The following is a 25974-nucleotide window of genomic DNA, read 5'->3' as shown; positions in this document are numbered from 1 at the left end:
GTTTTTAATAATAGAGAGTGAAAATGTCTAAATTTTAGAAAGACTTGCTTTAAATTGACAAAAACTAAGATATGACGACAGCACCCTGCAAATTAGAAATACTACTTATAAAATTCAGAAAAATCCAGCCTGAAATTAAGCAATGAATTAAGCTTAAAAGCCACAAATAAAAGAGAGGAATTTACTAACTGAATAATGGCGAATAACAATTGGCGCGATAAGTCAAAAATGTAAGTTACATATTAAAATTAATGAGGTTTTTTTATGAGTGTAGCCTCCCGTTATTCTTTATTCTTTATTTTATCTATTCCCCAGCGAAAGCTGATAAAACTTCTCCACTATTATTTTGACCTGCTCATTTATAACTTTAAGGACTCTAATTTGTTTGCTTATATATATATATTTTTTTTTATGGCTCTCCCATCTTTTAATGTTTGGATTCAATTAAAATGATCACAATATTTCAACTATCTTTTAGGTACTTGTTTTTAACTATTATTTTGAACGCAGCTGTACATATTTGTATGTATTTTAAAGGAGAGGAAAAAACGCTATTTAATCGCGTAATTTACGCATGATTGCCATCGACAACGTTTTACAGCCGATGCGATGACAAAAGCGGCGCGTCTTGAAAGCTTTTTTTATATTTTATTTGTATTTTTTGTATTTTTCATTTTTTATTTTTTTTTGCTGTTGATTTTTCCGTTTGTAGCGCTTTCGAAATGTAAATAAAACAAAAATACACAAAAATAGAGCACGATGCGTAAAATTGCGTTGCGTGATGACGTCGCCGCCTACGCATCGACAAAGAAGAAGAAGAGCAAGGCGACGAAGAAGAAGACGCAGGCGAATAAGAAGACGAAGAAGAAGAGGAAATATCAGCAGCAGTAGTAAAAACTGCGCGCCAAGGAAACCCAAAAGCGAAACGAAATAAACAAAACAAAATCGAAAAATCGAAAAATAGACGCGTACAACAACAACAACACAACAACCCAGAAAAAGACTCAACATAACGGGCAAAAAGCAAAATGGCGGCCATATTGCGTCGCTTGTAGCGTTTGTATCGGCTGCCATTTTGTTTTCCTCATGTTTTTTTTTGCGCCATCTCACTCTAGCACACTATCACATCTCGAAAACTTGTTACGGAATTCAGAGGGATTTTTTTACCCGCCCGGCCGGTTGAATATGTAGCTGTAAAAGCTTCCGGATCGGCTAGGCATATATATATATATATATATATATATGTATATGTGTGTGTGTGTGTGTGTGTGTGTGCGTGTGTGTGTGTGAATAAAGCAGCCAGCACAGCAGGAGAAAGTCTGTTTACATTTAGAAATTTCAGTTTCCTGAAATTTTGAGCCAAAAAATATATATACATTTACAGCGTTGCTAATTGGCTGATTTTTTGCGGATTAGATTGGGATATTAAAATAAAAAATAATATATTTCATGCTACAATTTCATGAGAAATTAATTTCATTTCATTTTAGAATTTAAAAAGGAATTCCTTCAATTAATTTCTTATTTGTACGAATAACTTTAAATATATTACATTAATTGGAATGTTTGAATTTTATTGCTTATTGTTTGAAAATCATTAGAAAATACTTATAGACAAAATTGAAGTTTAGTGTGATATACTTCACAATCATGTTTTACGCCATACCAGAATTTCGTTATGAATTCCTTAAAAAATTGAATTTATAAGATACACAATTAAAAAAAAACCTTGAATACAAATATGCCTCAAAAATTACTCAACAAGTTCATTCAAATATTTATAAAGCAATTATTTCACTATTTACTATTTTTTTTTTTAGTCTTTGGTTGAAATAAACTGGAATCGTGGCTTCGACATTTGAATAAATCAAATTTACAACTATTTATATAATATTGATTAAAAATCATTGTAAAGTAAAAAGTAACTTTGAATAACTCACGTTTATAATTATTTTTCATGCATTGTTTAAAATTCATTCAATTATTTATGAATCGATTTTCAAGCACAGAAAAACTGAAATCGTATTTTCAACATTTGACGAGTGTTTCATAAAGTTGTCAAATGGGGCTTTCATTCAATTACCGACACATTTTGTGGCTGCTGCTGCAGTGTTGAAGTGAAATCGCTTGCCACTCAAGTGCTCGCTTGCCACAAACTGGTTATCTCTGCTGCCAGCTGCTGTGATAAGCCAGATACGTCAGATAATCAGTCAAGATTGGCAAGATTTACAATTGCAGAGCGTCGCGGGAATTTCTGGATTTAAATTTGGTTTTGATATGCGTCTGACACTTGAGCTGAGGCTGTGACTGCTACGGCTGCTGTTGATGCCCCTTGGGGGCAGCATCTTGTAAGTCACTTGGCACACAAATTTGTTGAATTTGGGAATTGTTGCAGTTCTATTTCCACTTCAAATTACAATCAAATTGGATGCAATACTCAGGAAAATATTGCCCTACACTTTAATAAATCACCATACTTATTTAATTAAACATAAAGCATATTTTTAAAATGTATAGTTGTGGCTTTCTAAAAACCAAGGTTTGCATTAAATTTTACGAATATTTTTCCCAATATTTAGATTTTATTTCCAAAATCAGGAAAAATATTCAACTTGTTAAGGAAATTTTCATTTTTAGGCGATTTATTAAAATTTCGAGCGATTTTTTCTCTGAGTGTAGCTTTGGGGCAACTGTAGCAATGCAACATACAAACGCACTTGTTTACTCACACACACACACATACTGGTACACACACACGCACAACTGCACATCAAACAATTGCGTTGTGGCCCCTTTTTTCTCGTTTTTTTTTTGCTGTCGAACATTTTAATTTGATTAAATTTCATGTGACCCAAATACCGGAAACAGTTATTTTTGGCTGCCCCCAAAAGTGACAATGGCCCCGCCACATTAGGAATAAAAAAAAATAAGCAAGTCGAGTGTGATCGAGTGTTGGGTACCCTGTAGACAGCTATTACATATGTATATATTCCTGTTTTATTGCCAAAATACAATACAAATAAAAATTAAGGTAAGAATGTAAAAAATGTCTAAAGAAAAAAATATCTTAATAGTCATATTATATTATTCAAAGAAACAGGCATATCGACTGGACTGTTTATTACGAACAAGAATATACGAGTATGTACTTCTGGCTTCCCTCTGTCTGTTGCATACTTTTAAACAAAATCAAGATACCCTTTTTACCCATATTAAATGGGTATAAAAAGAAACAGCACGAAAACGAATGGAGCGCAGAATGAGCAAAATCCAGCCAAGGGTGGGGCCCTCCACCAATGGAAGGAGTAGAGTTAACCACACACCCCCCTCGCTCTTTCGACCTCTCGCCATACGGTTGTTTGTACAGCCAACAGCGGGAAGACAAAGCACAACAAACAAAGAAACAAACAAAATAAAGCCTGACATTGTCGATGACGTTGTTGATGTTGATGTTGATGTCTCTCTCTCTCTCTCAAACATGAAAAGCAATTTTCATGCGTGGCTTCTTCTTCTCGTGCTGCTTCTTCTTTGTTAAATGCGTCTAATGTGTGTCGCTGTGCGTATATGCGTATGTGTGTGTGTGTGTGTAACAGCAGGCGGTCAACATTGCTGCGTATTTCCGTCACACAGCGCACGAAACGAAAACCCCAAAAGCGAAGGCAGCAAAACCCAAGCCCAGGCCACAAGAAGAGAGCCGGTTTTAGTTCAAAGCAAAGCCTACAAGAAAAAACAACAACAAAAACAAAGAGCGAGAGAGAGAGAGAGACACACGCACGCACACACACGTACGCGGAGAGCGTGCGTAAAGTGCGTAGCGTAACTGTCGCTTTGGCTCCGTTTTAGAAACGGGTTTTTTCGTTCAACAGCAGCAGCTCAATGTGTGCTATCTCAATCTCTATGTACGCTCTCTCTCGCACACGCACTTGGTGTGTACAGCTGTTTTCTGTTTATCTCGCACTTTCCGCTTCTTCTTTACATTCGTGTTTTTGTTTACGTTCTGACAGGCAGCCAGCCAAAGCGACCCAGCAGCACTTGCAAACATTCGCCTTCCCATTCCGCGTTCAATTCCCAATCCCCTTCTCTATTTCTTACTTTGCTGTATTGAGTGCGTTTTGCTGGCTGTGTCCTCGTCGCTTATTGCGCATTGCACACAACTCCTTTTTACGCATTACTCAATAGCGCATTAAGCACGCATTAAGCTCCAAAAAACGAAGCTCAGTCAACGCTTTCACTTTTAAATTAAGTCATAATTTTATACGCAAAAAATAGGCAACCAAATCACAATAAAGACGCAAACCACAAAAAATGTTAAGTTAACCTACATTTTGCTTAGGCGCATAATAAAAAAAAACTGCGCATATTATAAAAGCTTCAAAATGAAAAAAATTAAACATATTTCGTAAAACTCGCTTGAGACTCTGTGACTTTTATCAAGTGGTTTTGTTTCTTTTTGTTTGGTCTGTATTTGGTCTGCTTCTGTTGGCACTCAATAAAAAATAAAAACTGTTCGACTTTTTTGCTGGTTGCTTAACTTCCGGCTTGGTTTGGCGACAGATAAGAAACACTTTTTCTAATTAAAATCATTTGCTTTCTTACTAAACCAAATCAATATAAACTAGCTAATTTATTCAGCATGTAATATTTAATTGTGTAACTTGGCCTATGCTATGCATAAATTTTGCTTAGTTAATTATACATCTTTTGTCATTTCATTTTAATAATGTTGACAATTATTCTTGTTAATAATTAATTAATTAACTTGGTTGCTTAATTTGCTTAATTAAAACTAATTGATAGCATATTATAAATTAAATACTTCTTAAAATTTCAATTTGATTCTTATTTATTGGGTTTTTTTTTTTGTAGTTGAGTGGTCATCAGCCTGCCTTCTATTTTAATTTATTGTTTTATTATTCAAGTCGCAAAAACAAATCAGATTAAGTCAATCCGCTTTTTTATTTAAATCAAGCGGTAACTTTGCCACTCACAAGTTAACGAGGATATAGATTCCAAATGGAATCGCGAAATGTTGAGAATGTGAACGTAGGAAATGCTGAGTATAATGGAAACCGGCTTTAAGAAAACACTACTTGAATAGTCCACCATGAAAAAAAATCATGTATTCATAAAAAAATTTTAATATAAGAACAAATTAAAAAAAAATGTACAGGATTTTGTTATTATTGGTAATAGAAAAAATATTTATAATAATTAGAATTAGAATGAAAGCTATGAAATACTGAACAAGAAAGTTAATAATAACATTAAAAAACATCCAGGAAATCAGACATATTTGTGTTAAATGTTGAAAAATATACTCTAGTATTAAAAAAAATACTTGTTTTTCGAAAGAGAGAAGCATCCTTTTTAGAAATATACTTAATACTAAATTATAAGGGAAGTTGCACTTGGCACCAAACGATTTTTTCCTGAGTGTATATGTTGAATCCATTTATAACCCTCTGTGTACTTATATTTCGGCAGTTGCGCCTACTGCCAAAATTATCTATTCAATCTGTGCCGTTTATGATACAACATTTGCCCAGCCACTTTGTGAAAATTTCTACCGAATTTCGATAAATACGAAAAGAGAAAAAAACCGAAACAGAAACCGAAGCCGAAACCGAAACGTGTTCATGCTCGTGTCTGGAATGTGCTCCTTGTTCCCTATTCCCGGTTCCCTGCTCTGCTACTGACTGCCTGACTGACTGACTGACTGACTGCCTGTTTAGTCGGGTCTAACGACCTGCCAGCATTCCTCCTCCATCCTTCCTTGCTGCATTGCTATGGTTTTATGATAGCTGCAAACATTATTTTTTTGGCTGCTTTTTTTGGCCTGTTCATTGTTGAGCTAAAAAATGACAGGCTAGCAGGTCACTTCAGCGACGCAGTTGAACCCTCTGCACTGTAATGACTAATCGACCTTGCAGCCCAGTCAGCAGGTAGACCTGTGAAATATCTATAAATATAATTGGAGACGATAAATTAGGGAAATACATTCTTCTGCAAATGCAAACAAAAATGGTTATAGTATTGTCAGTACGGAAATTTGATAAAAGCTTTAATTGTTTCACTTATCTGATCATATTAATAATTATCTTAATTAATTACATAAATCAGAACTGTAAGAAGCCTGCAATTTTCAAATAAAGTAAAGTTATATTAACAAACGTATATCATCAATAATTTCGAGAGATTTAATACATACGATCTTAAAACCTGAAAGCCTGAAACCTGAATTCAAATCTTACATTTAATATTTAATTTAAATTCTTTGCTACTTTTTATATTTATTCTTTTTCCTGTAATATTTGTGTAATTTTAAGAGCTGCAATAAACTTTTTAATGCCAAGTTGAACGACTTCTGTCTTGCCCCCTTGCCACCTTGCCACTTCAGGTCTGGGGTCGAAAGTGTTTCAGTTTCAGTTTACAGATGTCAACTGTGACGGAAAGGCATAAAAAGAATGTTGCCTGCTGTTCATCAAATGTCATTGTTTTCATTTCTTTCTTTTTCTTCTTTATATTTATATTTATTTTTTTGTTCTTTGTTTTATATAACATATATAATTATTATATTTCTTTCCTTTTGGCGACCCAAATGCCAAGTTACAGTCAGCAAGTGTCAAATAAGTCATTTTAGTAATTGTACAATAGATTTCAGATAAGAGAGACATTATACACTCAGATAAACAAATCACACTAAATTTTAAATATCCTTGATTTTTTTTTTTTGAAATGTTTACTAATATACGTATCTAAATTGACAATCCTTACAATATGGCACTTTTTTCCATTCCTTAGATATACTTTATATTATTAAGAAATGCATTTCTAAAAAGTTGAACTTTTTGAAGATCCATGATTTTAAGAAAAAATCCATTCTAAAATTCTGAAAATATACTATGTACAATATTTGTATTTGTGAAATAAATTAAAAATCGAATGTCAAATAATAATATAAAAAAGGGATTCTTCTATGGTACACATATTGAAAACAATGCTGTGCAAATTAAACATATGTCTAAATTTTAGTTAAATACACCCAGAAATTTAAAAACGGAAATCCTGCTTTTTTAAAAGTCATAGCCTTACAACGCTAAAAGCATGGCTATTTATTCTGAGTGTATTAAATAGATGTGGCTAAGAAATAAAAAAAAAAGCAAAAACAAATTAAGCAGTAGACTCTTCCTCAATAGAAACTCAAAACTCGTTTGCCAAGCGAACAATTTAAAGTCTTGATTCTAAGCAAAGGGAACGGCTGAAACTGAAGGTGAGCCCAAAACCCAAAAATCTAAACGACTTTCAAAATACACAAAAAAAAAAGAGAAAAAATGAAAATATGAAAAATGCAGTCAGTTCGTTTCAGATTCGGTTTTATTATTATTTCCGTTTTATCTCTTTTTGTGGCTTTGGTTTTGTGATTTCAAAGCGCCTTTTTGTAGTTGGCTTTAATGATTTGGCTTTAACGGCCTTAATAAAGCATCGCAGACACAACAAAATGTACACACACCTGACACACAGACACACACAAACACATTTTGGTATGTGGGTCAATTTGAAATAGTTTTTGATTGAGAGACAGAGATAGGGAGAGAAGAAATAACAGTTTCAGATATATATTGATAATATTTAATAAAACTAAATAAACCGGAATGTTTTTAAGGTGAGCTTAAAACATTGTGCTCAAAGCTCAACGGAATTCAAAGGATTGCAAAATTAAATGCTTTTGCTGACAAAGGGAAAGCCAAAAGGGGAAAGGGAAATGGGGAAAAAGATGCCCTTTCACTCGACATAAACCGAATGCAATTCCCTTAAGTTGTTGCGGCTGCTGTGAATTTCTTGCAAGTGAAACATGTCAGAGTGCTACAGTTGAGAGCGCGAGCGGGAGCTCGACTAACAGATACCCAGTACTCCACGCTTTTTAACTGTCAGTAGTCAGACGCATATTTGATATACAAAAGGACAGACCAAATTATTTACTTGATCAATATTATGTCAAGATATAGTATTATATTTATTTGACAAACTTTATTGCAAGCACCAATTGATTTTTATCGATATACGACAAGCGACAAACTTATATGTATGTAGGTCTAGCTTATGCAGACAGAAACAAACACAGCATTACCTTTGGATTGTCTCAGCTTAATCAAGAATATATATATGATTATCTATATAACATCATCAATCGACAACTTTCGCCCATTTTAATGGGTGCATAAGTAAAGAGCAAAACGAAAACCTTTGCCCATCAGCTCACAGAACTTGTTAAGATTCAGTTAAAATCGCTTTTCACTTTCTTTGGGTCACCATTTATTATTATTATTTCGTTTTCTGCAACTGACAGCGTGACAGACAGTCAGACAGTTGGACAGACGGGGAGAATATTGGGAGTGGGACAGTGCCAATGCCACTGCCATTGACATGGTCAACACAATGTTGCACAGCTTTCAACTGATGGAAAATACCAGAAAATGTAAAAGAAAAAACAAAGAATACAAAAAATAAACCAATATGAAGCATTCAAAAATTAAATTAAATGCGCTGGCCATTAATTTTATGTGCTTTCGATTTACGGCCAAAATGGGTCGCTAAGAAGGTGGACTGAGAGGGAGAGAGAGAGAGGGGAAGGCTAATTGCATGTAGTACGACAAATGAAAGTAAAGAACCCCAAGAGTCAAAAAAACTACAAAATCAACATTTAACTCCGCTTTTTTTTTCTTTTGGGGCGAGACGTAAGATTTGAGGCATGAAACTATGCCAGTGTGCCGCTTGAGGCAGCTGCGTGCAAAATACGTGCCGCATTTTCAATGCCATTAAAATTAATTTGCTTTTAAATGCAGCCCCGAACATAATTCGGCAAAAGGGAATCTGGATATTGATATCGATCTGGGTCTGGCTTTTGGTTTGTGTTTCGATATCGATCTGCACTCAGAAATAAAATCGGCCTACATTTTAGTAAACCGTCCTCATTTTGGCGCCAACTGTTGGTCAGAAAGTAAATTTCTAAAATTTACAAGGATTTGAATATTTAAAATTTGCAAGGAGTTGTTGTGTGTAAAAGAATTCCTATACTAGCATTTTTTGTTTCTATGTTATTATTAAACCCACTCTAAGTCTTATCATTTTTTTCTATTTCTTAGAGTTTTTTCCAAAGACAAGAAAAACTTTGTATTTTACTCAAATTTTGAGCTATTATTTTTTATTTTATATTTAGATTAAATTTGTTGGCTGGGCCAATTATTATTTAATATTTAATACTTATGTACGGCTGTGCAATGCTTGGCACTGATTCATTGACTGTTAATTAGGCGACTGACGGGGCGTATACGTCATCGGCATCGTTATGGAAATGAAATGAAAATGTGACAAGCAACAAGTTCGGCTCGCTCAAAAATAACCTTAGAATAAATTGCCTCACGTTTCCGTCATATATATATATACCTATATATATGTATACCTATATATATATATATAACAGCACACAACCCAACTAGTTTGGCCGGCTTGTGTGTGTGCCATAAAAAAAAGGTTGTTGCTCAAGTCGCACAAAAATTTAAATTCAAATATTTTTTTTTCGTTGTCCCAACAAAAAAAGAACAACAATGGATCATTGTAAAAAATTTGAAACTGGCTCGATGCCGACGCACGTGAGCCTCACATGCCCCAAAACATAGGCCCATCTCGAGGACAAACAGACGGACAGACATCTATATATATACAGACATAGATACATTTACAGATACAGATACATTTATAGCTAAAGCTACAGCTACTTAAATATGTATCTAGCAGTATTTGTCAAATACCTAAATACAAATATTTATCGAAACACAATTTAATTTTTATTTTAGAATCAATTGTTGATTAACTCACTAAAGTAAAGGCTTGCGTCGAACTTTTTGGCTTGGGTGTGTAATTTCTAACTGACTAACTGGCTAAATGGTCCAGTGGCTAAAACTGACTATTGATGAGGTCATACACAAATTTTGGCTGTAATGTCTAAGGGGCCAAATGAAGCTGTCTAAAAAAAAAAACAGAAAACTAACTTCCGTGTTTATTTCATATTGTAGTGGTGTACATATTCGCACTAGTAACGTTCTGGGACGGGACTGAAAAAAAAAAAAAAAAAAAGCTGATCGCCAACGATGCGATAGCTGAACCTTTCACAGCACTTATGACCGAATTAGCAACTCTGAATTGGAGCATCTGTGCGCAGCGACGGCTACATTAGTTGCTTCCGAAAAAGTTTTTTTTTTTTGGCTCTCGGCAACTGAGACGTGTGCATTGATTATTGACTTGGCGGCATCGCCATAGTACCGCTCAAGTATTGATATTCATTAAAAGAATTCAATGTACCAGACGGCGTAAAGTGCGTGCCCACCAATATTGGCTGGAAAGTTTACGTCTTCCCGCAACGTAGTGGCTGCCATAAGCTAATTGTGCCGTTTTCCGTTTTCAGGCCTGTCGACTACGATGGACTACTGCCGCAGCTTTTGTTTGGTGCTGTAAGTACGGCATAACCGCGCTCAGAAATTGTATGTTATAAAAGAAAAAATAACCATAATGACCATATAGCAGTTTTGATATACCTAGCCATACGAAGATACCTCCTTATTTAGTTGACACAGGTTACATACATATATATATGCAGTCTTTATAGCATAAGTGTATTATCGAATGAATTGACCAAAATTTAAAAAAAAAAAAAAAAAATGTAATGAACTATTAGCAAATGGAAAATGGAAATTATTAATTAGGTAAACTCGAAATATTAATGTTAATAATTATAATAATGGAACCAATCACCAATATGAAGTAGATAAGAACATAATAATGAATTAAAGTAGACTAATGGGCTCCTGACATAAAATGGTTTTGCATCCTTAATAGGGTAAAGGCACCAACTATTAGTCTTTACAGGTTGGGCGGGTAAAGAAGAAGAGCATCAACATCTCTGTTCTTCGATCTAAATATGTCACTCGTGAATTCTTTAGCTATTCTATCTGGTTGTTTATTCCGTTCCTTTAGCACTCTGTCTACTATTTTTAGTTATGTGGCACGGCAGCTTACTAGGTAGCAAAAGCACCCCCCCATTTTCCCTGAGCACAATCGACCCTGTAGGCAGAGTACGCCTCCAGTTTGCTGCACACATCAACGTCTTCGTTACGATATATATTCGATTGTTCGAATACAAGAACCAAATTGATAAGAGAAAAGCAGATTTAATTCTAGATTCTAGTTCCTACTGTGGGTTCGAGTTTTAATCTTTTAATCTTTTTTGGAAAATGTTATAAATGCACACTTAGTATATTCACGTAATTAAGTTTCAAATAAGATTATTAATTAAAGACAAACCAGATTGATATCTTGGTAAGGCCTCTGTATATATATAAGCACGGCAAATGCAAAACATATAGTTAAATTGCATTTTTTTTCAAACCGAATTCATTTCTAGGTTAATTCCTATTTCGAAGTTCGTTCTTAAACTATTTTTTTTTAAAGTGTTTCCATATTTGTATATTGTAAATTACACAAAACTCAAATGAAGCCAAGTTTGTCAGAACAATAAGATGTTGTCGCTGCGCATCTGTTAGATACATTTGAAGCTGGCACGCTCTTCGATACACAACAACAACAATACACACACACGCACACACACACACACACACACACACACACACACACACAGCATGCTGACTGACAAATGTATTGACAAGCCACACGGAACAGAAACGCGTCGCTGAGTTGGCATTGAGACTGGCTATCTTTGTATCTGTAGCTGTATCTATGTGTCTGTGTATCTATGTATCTGTATCTGTTTGTGTGCGTCTATCTGAGACAAGTTAGCGCAGTGCAACAATTGCAAATTGTACGGCTATTTAGCGATTATTAGTCGAAGAGCCGCAGCCAGATAGAAACACTCAGAGAAACAAAACAAGTAGGCAGGCTGTCGTTAAGTATGATCGGTTATGAGATACCCTGCAGCAAGCTATAAAATATATTAAATATACATCATAAAGATAATTAAATATATTTATATAAAATATTTAATATATTGCCATTCATTTTATTATAAATTAATATAAAAAGCGCTTTTGCACTCCCAACTGTAATTACGTGCGGAAGTACATGGAGAAAAAGATTGCGCCTGCTTATAGAAATTTGTGCAATATGACAATATATTTTGCTGTTTCTTAACCAATCTTTATGAAATTGGAGCAGTTGTTTAATAATGGCTGTTACATACCTGGGCACATAATCAATATACCCTCTTTTCACATTCTCAGCAGAAAAACAAAAAGAAAACACGAGTGTAGGAAGTGGATGCGATAAATGAGCGAATGAGCGAATGAATGAGAAAAGGGAGCAAGATGTGTAGATAAATAGCAAACGCAGTTCGAGGCCGGTCTCAGTTTGTCTCAGTGTGTGTGAGATACACACACTCACACACACTGATGTGTGAGTTGCAGGCGTCGTTATCCAACTATCTATGACATCTATCAACAATATTTTTTATGACGCAATAAGACAACAAAAAAAAAGAAAACACAGTTTGTATAATTAGCTCAACAGCATATGAAATTTCAATTGAAACATACATATATATGCATATAACATATATAACATAAATACATATATATATATATATATATAGATATATATTCATAGTCTGCCTGTTTATTTAACCCTGAACATGCATCGCACATTGCTTCTCGTCTCGTTATTTTTAGTCTATCGAATTCTTGCACGAATCTAATGATAAACAACGCACAGATTTTTATTTCTATTACGCCATCGAAATCGACATCCACATCGGCATCGGCATCGGCATCGACATCGTCATTATCGTCATTGCTATACAAATCGGCCGGTTTCTATAAATTCCTCGAAACGTTCTCTCTTCTTTTTATTCGGGCAACGCGAGACGTCATAATGACGTCATTTAAATCAGACTTTGACTGGAAGACGTTTCAAATTTGAATAGTAAGCGGTATGTAAACTAAGACGTAATAGATTCTAATAGTAGGCGATACGTAAGCTGGCAAGTGACGTTAAAGATATGAACAGTAAGCGAAACGTAACAGATTCTAACTGAAACGTAAACTGACAAGAGACGTCAGAGATTTTTAGCAGTATACTATGAAGAGATCTTACGGATTCCAACAGTCAACGAAACGTAAGAGACGTTCGAATTGTAAACTGGGAGGAGACGTAAGAAATTCTAGCAGTAATTTGGGAAGAAACGTAAGAGATTCTAACAGTAAATTGGGAAGAGAAATTCCAAATTCTAGCAGTAAACTAGAAAGCTACTTAAGAGATTCTAACTGTGAAGAGGCGTACAAGATTCTAGGAGTTAGAGACGATACGTAATTAAGAAGAAACGTAAGATATTTATACAGTAAATGAAACGTAAGAGATTCCAAAGCAAAACGTAAATGGGAAGAGTTTTCGCCTTGCAATAAAAATTAAAAGATGCAAACAAAGCAAACGAAATGTTGCTCAATAAAATGATGTAATAAAGATCGAAGAGCTGATATGCATAGATTAAAAGAGACAGAAAGAAAATGAGAGAAAGAGAGCGAGAGAGAGTGAAAAGGTGGCTAAGAGAGAGAGAGAGATAGTGGGAGAAAATAATTGAAAAATCATCTAACAACATTTCAAGATACTTTTATAAACCTATTACTTTTATTTTTTTATTATGCATTTACTGAAATAGGAGAGAATGATAGAGAGAGAGAGAGAGAGAGAGAGAAGGACAGCGGGGAATATCTAAATGGTATTTCATGTAACTAAATTTCAAGCTCATAGCTTAAATATATAAATATATATATATATATATATATATATATATATATATATATATATATAGATAAAGTATATATTTTTAAATAATATTTAATATAATATATTTAGTGGATAAAATTCTATTAAAACGCAATTCAAATAATCAGGAATAAGTAATGGCAGTTAAGTATTCAAGTAATTAAATACCACATTTAATTACTCAAACAGCGATGAATGCTGACTTCATGAATAACAAATGCAATTCAAATAACTAAATTTTTATTAATCAAATCACTTCAACATAATTGAAATTTCATTAAATATTCATTCATATCACACTAAGATGACAATTTGAGCTTTAATATAGACATTTTGTTTGTTTTGGCCATGGATTTAGACCATGTCCGGGACAGCTGAGAAGATGAAGAAGAAGAAGGCCACATTTTGCCATTGTTAGCCCCGTTAACCCAGTTACGTGACTCTGAAACGCGAAATGCGACCCTCAAAACGAATTTGCCAGTGGCCAAAGCAGAGTGCGGCACATAGATACATGCTACGAATGCACATAAGTGCACCAAAACATGTATAAATATATATATAAATATATAAATATATGCATATGTATATAAGCTACAGAAGGTATATGTGCTATATGCTCCCCTTGCTAGCCCAAGATACATAGATACATATGTATGTGCAGCACGCCACCTCCCATCCCCCCCTCAACATGATAGTTGCTGCAACTGAGGCTGGGGCAGCGAATGGGGCTGAGGCTGACCTTGACACAGTTGCAATCATGTCGTGGGCGGACTCAATGCGCAATGTGCAACATACAACATGCAACGTGGGTGGCTACAAATAAAGGAAAAAATAAAGCTTCTTTTTTTTGTGTATATATCTCTCAATTGAGTCAAAGTGTCAAGAATTCAAGTAAGAACATAATAATATTCTTTGCTTTTATTGATCTCAAATAATTTAATTTGCTGCTTTCTGAGCAATATTTTATATATATAAATATATAAGTCGATATATTTGTTTGCGTATTCCGATCTGCTATTTATCCACTTATTAGGAAATCTAGGCAATAAATCTGACTACTCTATTAGCTTTATATGCATTTGAATAATAATGTCTAATAATTGAAAACTAGTTTTTATTTTAATAGAAGTTGTTCTGCTTAAAATGCGAGATTTAATGTCGCTAAATGCCCTAAATAGGGAAACTTAATTTCTTTATTTAATATTCAAATATATACTTATTGGGGTTTTTATGGGTTTGGGGGTTTTATTGATCCATGCAACAAATGTTGCATAAAATAGAAAATAATGATAAAAAATCCATTTTCAAATACAATTCTTTTCTTTATACATAACGATTGGGCTCTTCCTCTTCAAGCTGATGATCAAATCATTGCAATCGATCAATATCGCTATCGATATCGTATGCTCAGTACAGAGTCACATGTTATGTTACACTCTTAGTGTCTTTTACTATCTTCAATCCCTCCATCCGTTTCAACTACTTTCGCGAAGTGATCTTTGATTACTTAATATTCCCCTAAACATATACCCCTATATATATATTCTCAAAAAAAACACTCACCTCATTTCCAATTGTTGTGATCTTCACGATGACCTCATCCCGCTCAACATCGTGTTGGACAACATCGCCGCTCTGTTCGCGTCCATTGTAGGTTATAAAGATGCGTTGACCGGGCTGCAGTTGGATACTGAGTATGGAACGGAAACCGGGTCCGATGAGATCCGAATCACGGAACTCTTTAGTCATCGCATTACGGCGCAATGCTTGCGCCGGACTAATGTGGGACAGGGGGACAGTTGGCGGCGTTGTAGTCGTCGTCGCCGTTGCCGGATTCGATTGTGTCTTGAAATCAAAGCGTACAATGTATCGAGTATCTGCATTTAATTGGGTATCTCCGGGTGCTAGAAAACTTGGTGGCGGCATCGGTTCCGACGCGGTCGAGGTGGAGGAGGTGCAGTTGGAGGACATAGAGGGTGTTGTGGAGGGGGGCGTTTTCACGTCCTGAATTACGCCGGAATACCAAAGGCCATCGGGGCCAGGGGCACACACCTTGATGCCGATTATCGAGCGTTTGGGCAAGCGGCGGCTGGTGGACATTTTATTAATTGAATTTTTGATGGATTTTCGAGGGAAAGGGGTGGGCGATTTAGCTTGTTATTTTAGCTTTTTTCTTTGCAACAGTTTTTTTTTGTGCTGTTTAGTTTTACTATGAATTTAACACTTGAATTAGGCTTTTGTGGCGGGCAACTGCATTTTTAGCATTTGACATTTTTTAGCCTTTTTTGGGTTTTTTGTTAACCTTGTTTTATAGGCTTTTTTAAGCTTGAAGGAGGATTTTGTTTAGCTTTTTTTTAATACTTTTCTTGCTGTTTAGTTTTATCAATTTTGTCAGCTTTTGAATTAGACTTGTTTTAAGCTTTTTAATCTATTTTTTTACTTTTCTTAAATTTTGTTATTGCAACAGTTTTTTTTTTTTTTTTTTTGCTTTAATTTTGTGGTTTAGTTTTACAATGGTTTTAACACTTGAACTTGGCTAAGATATTTAGCCCTTTTTAGAATATTTAAGCTTTTTTTAAAGCCTTTTTTAAGCACTTGCAAAGGGTTTTTTGCTGTTTAGTTTTACCTCGAATTTAGCACTTGAACGTAAGTCTTTCTTAGACTTTTTTGTAGCCGTTTTTTTTATTGCACTTGCACAAAAATGCAATATATATATTTTTTAAATTTTATTTTACACACACTTTTCAGATGCAAATTATTACACACACACCGTTTCTTATTAGTTTTATAGTTTTTATTTGCTTAGCTTTTTCTTTAGAATTTTTTGCTGTTTTACTATAAATTTAGCGCTTGAACTTGTTCTGTTTGGTGGGCAGCTTTTTTTAAGTCTTTTTCCTTAGCCTTTTTTACTTTTACAGACTTATTTCAGCTTTTTCTTAAAACTTTATTAGATTTTATATTAGCCTTTTTTAGACATTGGTTTAAACATTTTTCTTCGCCTTTCGGTTGGCTTTTTTTTTAGACTTATTTGCTTTTGTAAGGCTTTTTTTTACAATTTTTTTAGACTTCTTTGTAAACTTTTAACATTTTTTAAGACTTTATTTTAGCTTTTTCTGATTGCACTTGCGTATTTTTTTATGCAATCAATTTGCAACTTGTTGCACACAAACACAGTTAAATTATATATTTTTCCGTAGTTTTACAGTTCGTTTATTTTCTTAAGTCTGACCAACATATTTGGCCAATTTATAAACGCTGATTTTGTTGCTTTTGTTGTTGCTGTGTTTTTTGATAATGTTCTTGTGATAGAGTTCCAGGCTGAATGTGATGCGCTGCCTTAAATGCTTTCGATTGAGTTCCAGTCGCTGGAAGCAAGCCGTTGATAGATGTGCATTTGGCCCGTTCGACGTCAACGTCACTGTTATTCCAGGCAGAGTGCTTCTGCTGCTGCTGCTGCGTTTTTGCCTAAGCATAATCCAATTTTAGGCCTATTTGTGCCACGTTCCCCCCAAAATAAATCAAATATAGACAGCACAGAAATTAAAATATACAAATTTTATTATTTATTTGATATGTTTTGCCTTTTTGTTTTTGTATGTGTGTCACATATATATTTATTGGCTGTTTTGCTTTCACACTGCTTTCGCTGCCGGTCGTTTCACTTTTTCTTACGTCTCACACGGACACACATACACACAGACGTAATAACGTAAGAGAGCAAAATGAATGCAATCTGCTTTTACTGCTGCTCCTTCTTGTGCTTCAGATGCTGCACAATTTTGTTGATTGATTGATTGGCTGATTGACTGATTGCTTTTAATTATTTATATATTTATTGTTATCATATTTGGTTTTTTTGTTGTAAATTGTTCAATTTTTGTAGTTGTTTTCTTTACGTCGTTGAGCGAATCCACAATCCGCAATCCGTAAATGAGAAGCGCTTATCGGTCTACACACGAGCGTTGGCTATCAAAGACTGAAGCGAGCGCAACGGCGAGTTACAGTTACGACGAGCACACAGCAAACACAGATACACACACACATACATAAGTGACTCTCTCTCTCTCTGTCTCTCTCTCTGTCTCTTGCGCGCGTTTCGCTCTCTCTTCACACACACACTCACATGCATATGCATACCTGCTTGGAAAAGCGACATTGTGTGTGTGCAGCCAGCATAATATGTTAAATGCTTGCAACAACATGCTCTTGAAAGCGAGGCAAAATGCATTCACAATATAAACACACACGCATACACATATGCATATGTATATAAACATATGTATATTAATATGTGTAGGCCTCGGCATTGATTTAGCAGATGAAAAATAAAAATTGTTGCTATTAACTTTTAATAATACATACAAACATATGTATATATGCATAAAATAAACTAATAATGATTACCAATGTGCAAAAATATATATATTTCTAATTACTACGTAATTAATATCAATATCACACACGCTTACACAAACACACACACGCATAGGTATCTATGACGCCATCAACATAACAGCAAATGTTGACGTCGGCGTCGTTGTCGTTGCTGCTGCCAACCCCAACCCAAAAAAAACTACGCAGTTAACAAAAAAAGTTAAACACTTGTCAACATTTTTCACAACGTCAACAGAGCGACGCGCATGTGTGCCTGTGTGTATCTGTGTGCCTGTAGTTGATAGAGCAAAAGAGCGAGAGAGAGAGAGAGCGCGGCACTGGAAACCTGATAACAGCTGTTGTTTGGCAGAGCAGCAACAATGTTGCGAAATCAGCTGTTGAGCTGAGCAGCGAACTCAGCAACAAAAACAGACGAGAGAAACTGTTAAACAGTTGCGCGACTTGCAAATTACTCTAAAAAGTCAGAGTGTAAACAAAATAATGTATTGAAAATAATGGAATACATTTTCAATATAAATTAAATAATTATAAATAAACACAAATATTTATATATATATAAATAAAATATTTATAATTAATTATAAATATATATAAATCAAATATATATATGAATAAACACATAAATAAAATACTCTTAATTATATATAAATTACAATTTAAATTTATAAAAACAAATGTATAATTAAAATACTTATAATGACATATATATATATATATATATATTGTTGTACCTACAAATAATTATATAAGCAAAGTTTAATTTGAACAGTTGTCAAACTGCACTTGCCATTTGAGCGATAGTTCTCGGCTTGCAGGGCATTTGCTATAAAAATCGCCGGCCGGTTTTTCTGTCAACGTCACAAATTTAACAGTTAAAGAGAGCGCTTTGTTTTGCTTGCGCTTTGCGTGTGTGTGTGTGTGTATGTGTATACTCAGTGAGCGTGATCTTGCTCTCTTTCCCCTATCAGCAGTAGCAGCAGCAGCAGCACAGCTGTTATTATGCTTTTGTTTACATCACTGTTGTTGCTGTTGTTTTTGGTGCTCACACATATTTCTGATTTTGTTTAAGGGAATGGGGGAGGGGACGTGGTAGGGGCCATCTCTGTTGCTGTTGTTGCTTTATGCTGGCTTTGGGCTGTTATTGGCATTGTTGTTGCCTTTGGAATGACCTCTGTAGGCACAGCAACAGCAACAGCAACAGCAACAGCGACGCCAGCAGCAACAGCAGCAGTGATGCGGGTGGATTGGTGCAGGGATCGTGGGAGGGGGAACTGGCATTTTCTGGGCGTTTGCTTCGATATCCATCAGCATAAATTTGTGTGTGTGTGGGACTCGTGTATGTATGTGTGTCTGTTATGTATAGGCGCATATATTTATGTTGTTGTTGCTTTTGTTGTTGATATATTTTTGGGGTGGATTTCATGCAAGGTCCAAGAAATGTGTTGCGTAGTTTTTCGTGTGTGGGTCAAATTGTGGGGAAGTTGTGTGTGTGTGTGCGTGTGAGTTCTTGTGTGTAAATGTAAATAGTACACATAGTCATACATACAAATACTTATGTATGTACACTTATGTATGTAGGCATTTCCAAGCTAAATAAATATTTACATTTTGCATGTAAATAAATAAGAAATTAAGTAAATAAAATATGTATTAATATTATAAAAAAAAATAATAAGATATTATTTACCTAGAGGTATTTCAATGTTATACATACACACATTTAATTTATTATTATTAATTATTTATTATTATATATTTTATTTTATTTTATTTATTACTATTAGTATTTCTTTAAGGACTACAGAATAATATGGAAACCCAATAAAAATACAAAGATATACATACATATATTGTTAATTATTAGTTAAACAATTTTATTAATATATTTTTGTTCTTATTTTATTATGTACTTTTTTATTATTTATTTATTTACATATTATTTGTATTCCTTATTTATACTATTTTAATTATTATTATTTATTATTACCTCTATTTTTTATGGAATTTTTATAATATTGCATTTAGTATTATATATTTAGTTAGTATTATTATTTATTATTTAGCTGCGTTGATCTGAACAAATTTAGTTAATCATTTCTCGAGTGAAAATTCCAAGGCGTAAACAACAACAACAGCAACAGCAGCATTGTGCTCAACAGAGCACGTCATCAAGCATTACAACAAATACGCAGTTACAAAAATGTAATGAAGAAGAAGCAGAGAGGAGTAGCAAAGAGAAGAGCATCAACAACAATAACAACAACAATAACAAAACTGCCGGCGCTGCCAATTTGCCTGTGAGTGCAATCTGTGTGTAACGAAAAGAAACGCAAAACGCAAAAAGCAAAACCAAAACAAAGCGTTAGATGGAGCAAGACAACAACAACAGCGCACACACACACGCAAACTGGAAAATAGGTCAACCAGTTGAGAGAGCAAATCAAGAGAGAGCTGTTCAGGAGAGAGAGAAACAGAGCGAGCGTAGCTTAACATTGTAAGAGAGCGCAATTAGAACGGGAACTGCTGTTAGCTAACAGCGCGACCTTATTTCTAATTGGAAGTGGGCTTTTTTCCAGTGGGTGGCTCACAAAGTTCGCAGTAAATATGTAAATAAATATTTGTATAAAATCCTCCTTGCCTTGGACAGTTATTGAAATGTTATTGTGAAATATAAAACTGGTTTTTTTGATTTCTTTTGTAAAACTGTAAATTTTGGTTGTTGTTTATTTTGTATTTACCTTTGATTTTTTTCTTATGTGATTCGAATTGGAATTGCCTTCGAAACCGGATTTTGAAAACCACATTCGAAATGCGTACATGTGTATATATGTGTGTGTGTGTGTGTGTCTGTTAAATTACATTCCAATTACAGTGTTGTTGTTTCATAATACATACATATGAATATACACATAAGTATGTTTATGTATTTATGTATGTGTGTGTGCATGTGTAGCAACATTCCGTTATCGCCATTAACAGCTGAGCCTGAAAAGAAAAAAAAACTGACCTGCTCTCAATCAAGTTCGTGCATGCACGCCTTGAAGTGAACATGTCTATACACGTTTCGACACGTGCAAAACATAATTCTCTAAATATCTTTTGAAATTGTTCGATTTATTTATTTATGCATTCGACTTATCGATTTAAATCCAATGAGAAACATTTTTAATAGGTTTCTTTTCGAAGCACTAAAAAAAAAACCAAAAAAAAGTACATACATAAAAATATAAAACGATAATTTCAAACGGTATCGGCTGAAAACAGAATTGGGGAATCATAAAGAAAACGATTATTTGGCAGTCAAAAATATGCATTATCTTGGTTTTCAAAATTTCAACAACCAAAAGTTTGTAATAGTAGAAGTAACACAAAGAATATAAAAAAAAAACTTTGAAATTATAAATCATTTTCGTAATTTTTAAAATTGAGAAAGGCATAGTTTTAGAACTATATATTCTGAATAATCATATAATTCTTACAATAATTAACAAACTATAAAAAAAATGTATTTTACCTTATTTATTTGGCATTTGACTGTAAAAATTCGAACTTATGCTTTACAAATATTTAGTTCATGCGGCAAAATTGTTTAATTTGCATCTGAAGTAATTCGAAAACTTATTAAAAAGCAAATAACAAAATGTATTTTTAAACTTCCTTTGGCATTTGAATGTAATTTTAAGCTCTTTGAGAATAAATCCTAACTTAAGTTTTATTCAGTTGCGCCACAAAAATGTTGCTCAATGATTCAAATTGCTGCTTTATGTTTTTTGCCTTTGCTTTTTCTGTTCACGGCGCATGTCAAGTTGTGAGTGTGTGTGTGTGTGTGTGTGTGTACTGGGCATGTGTGCTGAGTTGTCCTTCAGTTGGCTGTCCGTGGACAGAGTGGACAGCGTGGACAGAGCTGTTGTTCTAGTTGAAGGCTAACTGAGGCACTGACTAAGAAACAGTTGTTGCAAGTTGCGTGCTGGCTCATTAGAATCTTGTTGTTTTTGTTGTTGTTGCTTCCATTGTTTGTTTGCTGCTTGTTGTTTATATTTACAGAGGGCGAAACTGAGATCATAACGAAAATCAAGTTAGCAAACATTGAGCGAGCGGCCAGGGGTGAGTTGGAGGCGATTCAAGTCGTCTGATTGATGTCCACATTTCAGCACCGGGAAGCAAAAATTCTCCATTAAGATACCTTTATATTTATGTATGTACACTTGGAAAAAATCGACATGACTTTTATAAAATTGCCTTAAATTTTATTATCTTTTTCTAGCTTTTTTTTTTTTTAAATACTTTCTAATTATAAGAAAACTTTTTTCTACAAATTAGAAAAGTAGAAATGAAATTTGTAGAAAAACAATTTGTTGTTAGATTTAAATATTTTTCATATTAATTTATAAGAATTTAATTAATGATATTAAATATAAAATATGTTCACTTATTTCCAAAAATTCTAATGGCTTAATAATAGTTAATATAAGCAATATCAAATCTAAAATCAGAATTCTTCTTTTTACACACGCATGCAATGAACAACACACTGAAAATTAGACATATTTTTTCAAAATATCAGAAAAAACTAGCCTGAAATTTATGAAATGCAAACCTTGGTTTTTAGAAGGCCACAAGCATAAATTTTTAGAAATTTACTTGTTGGAGAATAAGGCGAGGCACACTTGGCGCCAAAATTAGTGTGATTTTTTCTCTCAGTGTATGTAGAAGACAGCAACTCGAATACGTTTGCTAGCTGGCAATAGAAGACGTCAAATTGGTAGTTTGTAGTTCTCAGTTGGTAGTTGGTAGTTGCTAGTTGTGAGTTGCGAGTTGATAGATACAAATTTATGTCATGTCCAACTTTTTGACAACCTGTTTAAGGGATAGGGGAGGGGGCAGAGGGGTGCCCCCAACTCTATGACAGCTGACAGCAGGCAAAAAAAAAACAAAACAAACAAGAAAGATCGACGATCTTACATTCAGCGAAAATATAAGGTATATTATTTATTACTAAATATATATATATTTTTAATTAATTGAAAATAATTTTTTAGCTTTTAGAGAAATTTCCATTTTTGCGCTGATTAAGGGTACTTCAAACTGGAAGATACTCTTTGAAAAATCGTTATTTCTGGAATCGATATTGATCGATAAACAACACTAAACCTTTCTCTCATGGAACAATCGTTGAAATACATTTTGATGCCTCTGGCTCCTAAAAAACTTCAAGTGGTTGGCAACCCATAGAATATTTGTCAGTAGATATATAATCAATTATGGAACACGGAAAGTGTCTGCTTTTCTTTCCCAATTTGAAATTGGGCTTTCAGTGTATAAAAAGAGCAGAATTCTTATTGTTGCTAACAAATTAATTTCACCGATCATCAAGTTGCCGCTCCCTGTGCCACACACACAACGACATACACACAATTTTGACAGTCGATCATAAAAATATTTCGTGGAAAGTAGCCAAAAAACAGAAAATATCAAAACAGACAATTTGATTGTTGCATAGAAAAGAGCAACACAATTCTCTGTGTGTGTGTGTGTGTGTGTGTGTGTGTACAATGCAAGTTGAACTTCCCCTGCCAACCAATTCTTATTGTTGTTCTGTTAAAGCCCTGTTTTCAGATGAGAAAAGTTATCGAGAATGAAAAACTCCAAATTAGAAACTTGTATAAGATGGCTATTTTTAAATTTACTAGACAAACGCTGTTAACTCGTTTGACAATTGGGCTAGTCCTCAACTCAACTCAACTCAACTGGATAATAATTTAAGATTCATAATTATTTTGTTTAAGAAATTAAATGAATAATCTGGTTTGAAATCCTTCTACGCTGGTTGTCCTTCTTTCTTGTTGATTTAAATAATAATCTTGAAAATAACATTTAATTTTTGATTATATTGAATGTCGGCCATTTCTAAAATATAATTTTAATTCTTTGTTTTTTTTTTTTTTTAGATTCCACAAGCGAATACAGTTGCGCTATAAATAATGACGCAAAAATCGTTTTCAAAGGGGTCTTTTCTTAAATTAATTAATTTAAACAATTTATGAATAAATTTAATTAACTTATTTAAAGAGAAGTAAGCAAGAAAAACTTATAAATTTCTTACTGAAATTAAAAAATTAAATAGTATGTAAAATGAAAAATTAAAATTAACTAAGAATTTTTTAAAAATTAGAAATAAATAAATGATTTCTTAAAGGTTTTGTTAGGATGAAAATATATTGAAATATCAATTTATTGTTTCCTGATTTCAATTCGAAAATAGCAACTGCGACATTTGGCTATTCTTTATAGCTAAATTTAAGCCAAAATTGCAGCCAACTTTGACTGAGTATATTAATTATTTTTTTAGTAACCTTCGAATTTGAAGGAAATAGTTCATAAATATGCTGACCCCGATTCCAGTATTGTACATATAATATATATATATATATATATATATGTGTGTGTTTGTGTGTGTAACTGTAGTTGTGTATGTGTGTCACGCCCCTCAGCTGAATGTCTCCCATCGCATTTTCGTCCTTTCTCCCAGGCTAAATTGTTAACTTCAAAGAAAGATGAGCCTATGCTGAATGCATGCACACACACACACACATTATATATATACATATATATATATTAATCATCCGTATACATATATATATATTTATATATATTCCGGATGATTCCGTTGAGCTGTCGCATCAAGGACGAAATTTGTTGTGCCAAGGGCAAAAGCTTTTGTTACTTGACCCACTTCTCGTGGTTCATTGTTAAACGGTACATGTCAAAAGCTGCCGAGCTTAACTGGGGCAGCGTTTCTATTGGTCGACCCCCACCCCTCACTCTCAAAAATGAGTGTGTGTGTGTGTGTGTGTGTTTGGCAAAGCTTTCACACATGCATAAAGAGCTTTTGCGATAGCTTCGACTCACTCATGAGGGTGGCTCACTATTTGTGCACAGATATTATTTTTTGTACACGCCTCAAAATATGCAATACTTTTGGCTCCACCATTCTGACGGCATGCGGAATAGAAGCATGCTTTACAGCTGCGAGCAAAATAATAGCACCACTTTAACACATTTCTTACAAATCAAAAGTGGCGCACAAATACATGTACAGTGTCTCACAGCTTAATTGGACCAGTGTCTAGCAAAAAATGTTAAGTGTTACATTGTGTTTTGGCGAACGTCAACCTAATCCCTTTATTGTTTGCGCTTATAAAGGGCGCAGAACCCGGCGCACAGTTTCCACACTGCACTTTTTCCCCAGTTCATCCTGCACCTGTTGAGACAGTTTTGGAGCCGATAGCTTTGGATTTCCCCTTATTTTTCTGATGATCCTCCGCTCTTCCTGTTCGGTGATAATCTTATTTGGTGCCATTCTGCCCTTGTCCTCTATCCAATTTTCGTCGACGAATATCCGAATGATGTAAAATACAGTTGACTTGCTTAGATTTACCATTTCAGCTATTTGGCGATGTGAATATCCGATCTTGAAGTGCTCCAGGATGAGATTCCGTTGTTCAATGGTGGTCCGTTTGTCCATAGTCCTTGTTGGCTAGTTGTACCCGAGATGCAGGATATAATTAAACTGACTACGAAGGATTGGTCTATTTATACCGAAAATAAACAACCTGACGTAAAAAATCCGGGATATATCGCACCCAGGTGTCCATAACTCCCCTGGTCCAAATAATATGTGACCATAAATTAAGGTACTTTTTTACATAGCCCGACCTAGCAAACCCCATTTTATTGGGGTCATTTATTCAT

At 34.2% G+C, this 25974-nt stretch overlaps 1 protein-coding gene across 4 annotated transcripts in view; it reads right to left on the bottom strand.

Moving 5' to 3' along the window:
* LOC6569704 (zinc finger protein 395) overlaps positions 1 to 16131 on the bottom strand; it is a 183678-nt gene extending 167547 nt beyond the window's left edge. For 2 of the 4 annotated variants that reach the window (XM_032741481.2, XM_001995819.3), the window contains exon 1: positions 15391 to 16126. In XM_032741481.2, the coding sequence (XP_032597372.1) occupies positions 15391 to 15927 (537 nt within the window). In that variant the 5' untranslated portion in view covers positions 15928 to 16126. Of the gene's footprint in view, positions 1 to 15390 lie in introns of all 4 variants that reach the window. The other 2 variants (XM_032741485.1, XM_032741482.2) reach the window with 2 other exon arrangements.
* Positions 16132 to 25974: the final 9843 nt, after the last annotated feature.

Source organism: Drosophila grimshawi, unplaced genomic scaffold (assembly GCF_018153295.1).
Source record: "Drosophila grimshawi isolate 15287-2541.00 unplaced genomic scaffold, ASM1815329v1 contig_311, whole genome shotgun sequence".
Lineage (NCBI taxonomy): Eukaryota > Metazoa > Arthropoda > Insecta > Diptera > Drosophilidae > Drosophila > Drosophila grimshawi.
This window is presented reverse-complemented; position numbering and strand designations above follow the sequence as displayed.